This window comes from Priapulus caudatus, unplaced genomic scaffold, assembly GCF_000485595.1.
Source record: "Priapulus caudatus unplaced genomic scaffold, Priapulus_caudatus-5.0.1 Scaffold425, whole genome shotgun sequence".
Taxonomy (NCBI): domain Eukaryota; kingdom Metazoa; phylum Priapulida; class Priapulimorpha; order Priapulimorphida; family Priapulidae; genus Priapulus; species Priapulus caudatus.
In genome coordinates, this window is record NW_014577486.1 from 59,845 (window position 1) to 66,558 (window position 6,714).

Below are 6,714 nucleotides of genomic sequence, written 5' to 3' on the forward strand. Positions count from 1 at the left end.
TCTCTGTCTCTCTCTCTCTCTCTCTCTCTGTCTCACTCACTCTCTCTTCCTCTCTCTCTCACACACACTCTCTTTCTTTCTCTCTCACTTCATATCTCACACACACACATACACACATACACACATACACGTCCGCTGCCCACGACCCATCTCCCCGCGTACCTTGAACGACCACACGGAGTTGAAGCCGCTCTTGTCCTTCTGGTACTCGTAGCGCGAGAACGGGCCTTTCAAGATGGCGCCGGTGTGGCGAATCTCCACGTTCTCCTCGACGGCGATGTTGCCCCAGTGCGACACCTCGATGAGTCGGTTCAGCGACGTCACCGAGAGGAAGGGCGTCCCGTTCTCGTAGTGAACCTTCAGCTCCTCCTGTACGGCACAAACACACGAGTCGGTCGTTAGGCACATCACTCGCGCACACACGCATGAGTGCACGCACACGCACGCACGCGCACACACACACACACACACACACACGCACACACACACACACGCACACACACACACACACACACACACGCGCGTACACACAAGAGTCGATCGTTAGGCACCTCTATCGTCTTTGAGAGCAAGATTTTCGGGTTTCGGGCAATCGCCGACGCGGATTAGACGAAATTCCTAATTCGTGACACCGCGCATTGTGGATGTCGCACTCGTTGCGCGTATATATTCCACCACACATTGTAATATTAGTTCGCATGTTACGTGCCTGTGCGATAATTGTAACGAATACGCTCTAACGTTCGTCACAGGTGGCGCCAACTATTTCCCGGAAGCGAGTGTGCGAAAAAGAACGCGGCAGCCTGCACCAAGCGTGAATAAATTTGTTGTTCATCTACAACATTAAACCTTTGTTCTCCAGTCTATCAATTAGGAAATACAACTGTACAGACTGTACATTCACTTACAGACCGTAATTCAACTTACTGACTTACAACCGACTACATCAATTAAGAAATACAAATGAATAGTGCCGCAAAACGGTGCGGAAACACTACGCACCTCTCTGAACGGCTCCGTGTTTTCGTAGGGCCCGTAAGTGATCTCAGATTCACTGAGAGAGACCGGCTTCACCTTGCTGTAGCTCTCGATCGTGCTGGACGCCAGCTTGACAAGCGTCTTCTGAGTGACCGTCTTGTAGGGCGAGTAGAAGTATGCGTTGCCCTGCGAGAGAGAGAGAGAATCACCGCGTAACCGATAGAAACGAACGACTAGATGGAATTCGAGTTGAACCCAAACTACGATCGCACTCGATCCCTAGACATGTTACATTATATTTAATACGTTATTGATATTTAATTGCTCTGGAATGTAGTTTATGTATATTCTATAGTGTTGTCAATCGGTTGTAATTTTGTAATCGATCATCGGTTGGACCCAAGTAACCGATGATCGATTACAATCGGTTACTCGGGGTGTTGAATGCCTGCGTGTGCGTAACGTCGTGTGCATGTACGTGCTTGTTTAGCCCTGTTTACTGTTTGTTTTGCAATGTTTACTACCGTGTGTATAATACATGTACTGATTCTCATCACTTTTCCAAGTTTTCTTGTTCAAATTAAAAAATAAAAAATAAATTGGTTCTTGGTTCGAGCCACTGTTCAACCGATGATCGAGTATAATCGATGATCGTGACATCACTAGGCGCTTGGTTCGAGCCACTGTTCAACCGATGATCGAGTATAATCGATGATCGTGACATCACTAATATTCTAGAATATATGGACATTATATTTAATACATTATCGACATTCTATTGCTCTGGAATGTATTTCTATTCCGTTTAATCGTCCTTAGTATTTTACACACAGCAACAGCCATTCCCAAAGGAACATAGGTCAATAATACACTACAATGTTATTCTGGCGTACCGTGAACAACACCAGTTGATGCTCGGACTGTGTGATTGAGCTGGGATAGGGATGCAGGAAGTGTGTGAACACTGTTTCAACATCTACGCTGGTTGACTTCCCAGCTCCAAGAGAGTCCTTCAGCTTTATGCGAAAGAAAATTTTATCCCTACAACACAAACAGAGACAGACCATTGTTTAAAACAGGTTATAAAGGTTGACACACAATATGCGTTAGACCATCTTTTAAAAGGTAAAATCAGTTTGGTGCGACTTATTTTAATTTAGATAACATTTTTCGAACTGATATAACTTTCCCAACAATTACTTGCGGGCAAATCAAAGCCAGATAGCATTTTCCCCCAAAAATGATACCCCTGTCAATTAAAAAAATTGTAGCACACATATTTCCATCGTTTTAGTAACCACCAAGTGATGGATGGACCACTGTGTTGCAATCGACACGTGCTAAGCCGATAAATTATACGACGTGCGATTTGGAGGACTTCTAGACCACTTTAACCAACAGATGCATTATCAAATGCAGTGCCAGTTACTCACTTCTCCTCTGAAACTGTTGTTCTTGATACATCCAAGGGTTCAACATCTCCTTCCTCGTCTCCTTTGCTCTGTAAAAATAGTACGATAAATTATACACCAGACATAAACACGTACTATAACATTGTTAGTATTACTCTTACTAGTACAGGGTGCGAAATTAACGGGAGTCCGGAGTCAAATACTCCCCGATTTACTGTCGGACTCCCTGATTACCTCCGCCCAACGGAGTTGGAGGGGAGGTTATGTTTTCGCTCTCGTGTGTTCGCATTAGACTGGTACTCGCTCCCACCTTGATTCCCCCATCGAGTAACTAAGCCGAGAGGTGGGACCGAGTACCAGTCTAGTGTTCGTGTGTTCGCGCGATCGATATTAGCGCGTCAGCCAGCAAGCCAGCCAGCCAGCCAGCCAGCCAGCCAGCCAGCCAGCTCGTAACACATACATGTTACATGCTGGCGGAAGTATGCACTATCCGTGAGTGCACTCTGTCTAGTTTGACATATGCAGGAGTCCGTGCGACTCCCTGAAAATTCTGCCATACTAACTAGTTCGTTCTGGAGCACGGCCTCGCGGAATTATTGTATTTTTTTCAGCTAATGTCCAAAGAAAATTTGGCAGACGTGCAACTGCATGAATCTTAACAAGAGCCGCAGAGCGTCTGGGCTCATCTGAGGTCTGTTGCTACGGTTATAAACGTAACATTTAAGTCGTGCGTAGTGACACCTTTGTTAGGCGCAGATATGCAGATAGGCAGTTGCGTACACATCATTTCAGCAACCTTCTGCATTCTGCATACCTCCCAAATCCCATTGGTTGATACAAATCGCATGCCTGTTTTATGGTGCATTGTGACCCTAACCCTAACCCTATTAAAAAAAAAAAAAATAATTGTTGTAAAAATCATTTGTTGTTATTAAATTGTTGTAAATAAATCATGTAAATATTTGCCCTAATTGGGAAAAAAATAGTTAAATGGATAAAGATAGAAAAATACAGAAAACAGCTAAATAATAAAAAATCTGATGGGATTCGATCCAACGACCTTTGAGCCATAACGCCTGTGCTGTACGTGTTCGGCTATCCAGGCTTATTGGGTTTCTAGATTATGGATGTGCCATGAATATGACAACACTACCCGACCCACGCCCCACCTCTCCCACACCTGTACCTGTTAGCTGCGAACCCCACCCGACCCACGCCCCACCCCTCCCACACACGTACCTGTTAGCGGCAAACGCAGCCGTGTCCTTGCTGGACTTGAACTTGTTGATCGTGTCGTCGTAGGCCTGGTAGACAGCCACGCGTTGGTCGTGTACGCTCTGTAGCTGCTCCAGCATGCTGGACACACGCATTCGACTCTCGCTCGCCGCATCCTGTACACAGCAATGAGAAACGCTGGTTACGGTTCTGCTGAGGGTTGGAGATGGAGTTGGGGCATTGGGATTGAGGTAAGGTTAGGGTTGGGGTGAGGGTTAGGGTTGGGGTGAGGGTTAGGGTTCAAGGTTTGTACACTATACCAAACCTGAAATTCAAGGACTTTTCAAGGACTTTCAAGGACCCAACAGCCAAATTTCAAGGACCTACAGATACACTGTATACCGTGCTGTCAGTCTATAATCAGTATATCTGTGTGCATGCAGCGCTATATTCTCTGCGCTTACGATCCAGCCCCAAACTTGAACATTATTTATTATTTTATTGTGAGCGATCTTGGTAACAGACTTTGACAAAATTGTAACCATGTTCTTGAAATTGCTCATAAATTTTTTGGATCAACCAAATTTCGTTTTCCAATGACTTTTCAAGCACTTTTGGGTGAGAAGCCTAAAATTCCAGGATAATAAAAAAATAAAAATTCAAGCACTTTCAAGGTTTTCAAGGACCCGTACGAACCCTGAGGGTTGGGGTTATGGTTAGGGTTGGGGTTATGGTTGGGATTGGGGTAATGGTTAGGGTAATGGTTGTAGTTGGGATTGGGGTTGGGGTAGAGGAATATGTTTAGGGTTGGGGTTATACCACAAGGTGTGGTACGTTCCGCACAACCGCGGAATCAAACACGTAATGCGCATTCTGATGAAAGCCGTCCACGTTAGACACTTCTACGCGTACGTACAGTAAACAACTCTTAGACGCCCCCCCTCCACTCAACGATAAACGACCGCGCTCACCTTGGAGATGGAGAAGTCGAGTCGCACCCAGATGATGACGGCGGCGAACATCAGGTAGAACGCCACGACGACCATGAGTGGCTCCATGAGCAGACGCCACTTCTTGAACGTGTAGTGAACCTGCAGTAGTGAACGTCGTGAGAACAACGCGCGAATACGAACAACCTACCTATTCTGCGGTAGGGAACGGAACATCACACGCGTATGGCACATGTATGTGAACGACTTTACAAAGAAGAACATCCCATCTGGCAAATACTGTTCGGAGTATTGTGGGTTCTTCACCCATTTTTTGGTGGAAGAGAACTAAATTGATTGTCGTTGATGTGATATAGCAATGTCGCAAGCGTCTGCTCAGCATTAAGCGTCATCAGTTCGGTGCAGGTGGCATGCGTTGACGGCAGGCTACCGTCGCCACGCCGCACCTGTCAGGCGCAAATTATTTCCTCATCGCAGACTGCGGCTTCATGCCACGAAAGTTGTCGTTTATTAGGATAAGCGCAGCATGGTGCTCTGAGATCTGACAGCAATCCACTATTCTCCCACTTTCTCTCTTTCTTACTCTCTTGCTCTCTACCAACTATCTATATCACTCTCTACCCATCTTTATCTCTTTCTCCCTCTCTCCCTTTCCCTCTCCCTAATGGCACTCGCAAAAGTTCGAGGTCAACAACAAAACAGATAACGTCTACCATAATTACGCAGTTTCCCTAAGTTGTATTTGTTACCTCAAAGTCCTGGATCTGTTGCTCCACGAGATCAGACTTGTGCGCCGTCACAACAGGCCTTCCATAGTAATCCAGGTAAGTGAAGTGCCGTTCTATTTTACCCTGGAACACCTCGAACGGTGTTTTCAACTCTATGTTCCTGTAACGAACCAGACAGAGATGTTACAATCCTCACTGCAAACTGTGAACTCACTGCAGACAGGCTGGGGAGGGAGTACAGAGACTCCCCGACTTACGAACATGTTCGGTTCCGAGCGGTCGTTCGTAAGTAGTGTAGTATATATACGTGTGAACATCGAGTAACCTTGAAGTGTACATAGTGTAAACATATAAGTGAACACAGAAGTTGGCGAAAGTAAAAAGATCAGGGGGGCGATTGTGTCTTTTTATTCACCAATATTGACATTATACACTAATGGACTTGTTGGGCAAATTGTTCGTATCATCGAAAGTTAGTAACTCGAATGTTCGTAAGTCGGGGATAAGGAGTCTTTGTATTAAGCGTAGTGCTGGCTCCTCGAGCCATGCAGGAATCGGTGCGCCGTCTTTGATCTCATATACAGACGAAATAAATTAACAAAATAGCAAAAATAGATTGCCCGGAAGCGTAGGAGTCTGCTCAGCATTAAGCGTCATCAGTTCGGTGCAGGTGGCATGCGTTGACGGCAGGCTACCGTCGCCACGCCGCACCTGTCAGGCGCAAATTATATCCTCATCGCAGACAGCGACCCCGACTAGCCACCGTACCAACCTCGCATCACACACGGATCCAACCCTTCCGAGTTTAGCCCAATTAAAACCTAACAGAAAATTACTTCCAAGTGGATTCAATTAATACGATTCCTATTCTTCCTATCTGTAGCAAGACAACCCCCCGGTGCCCTAGGCAACATGTTAGCTAGATCGGTCAAGATGGCTCAGTCGATGCAATTTTCGCGCGCGCATGCCAAAACGTCAACTCTCATTTTCCTCGTAAAGCACAGCCCTTTAGAACGTCCAATCAACGACCGGCTCGCACGCCGGGCGGCCATGTTGACACCGACGATGTACTCACTCGGCGCCCTCTGGCAGGATGACGCGGAGGTAAGCCTGGTCAATCTGCTGGTCGTCGTAGATGTGGTCGACAAAGCGGATCCTCAGCACGTACTTGTCGCCTGCAAAACGTCAAGCGACTTGTCAACATACTTGTCGCCTGCAAGAGCACATGCGCGCGCAAAACATCTCGTTACGGTTTAAACTAACATGTACGTACTTGTCGCCTGCAAGAGCACATGCGCGCGCAAAACATCTCGTTACGGTTTAAACTAACATGTACGTACTTGTCGCCTGCAAGAGCACATGCGCGCGCAAAACATCTCGTTACGGTTTAAACTAACATGTACGTACTTGTCGCCTGCAAGAGCACATGCG

At 46.4% G+C, this 6,714-nt stretch overlaps 1 protein-coding gene across 1 annotated transcript in view; it reads right to left on the reverse strand.

Annotated features, from left to right (window-relative positions):
• Window positions 1–6,714, reverse strand: part of LOC106810275 (dolichyl-diphosphooligosaccharide--protein glycosyltransferase subunit 1-like) — a gene marked incomplete in the record, with an annotated part of 19,136 nt that overhangs the window by 6,505 nt on the left and 5,917 nt on the right. The window contains 4 exon segments of the mRNA XM_014813568.1: window positions 163–369; window positions 1,003–1,164; window positions 1,872–2,019; window positions 2,412–2,479. Of these exon segments, the coding sequence (XP_014669054.1) occupies window positions 163–369; window positions 1,003–1,164; window positions 1,872–2,019; window positions 2,412–2,479 (585 nt within the window).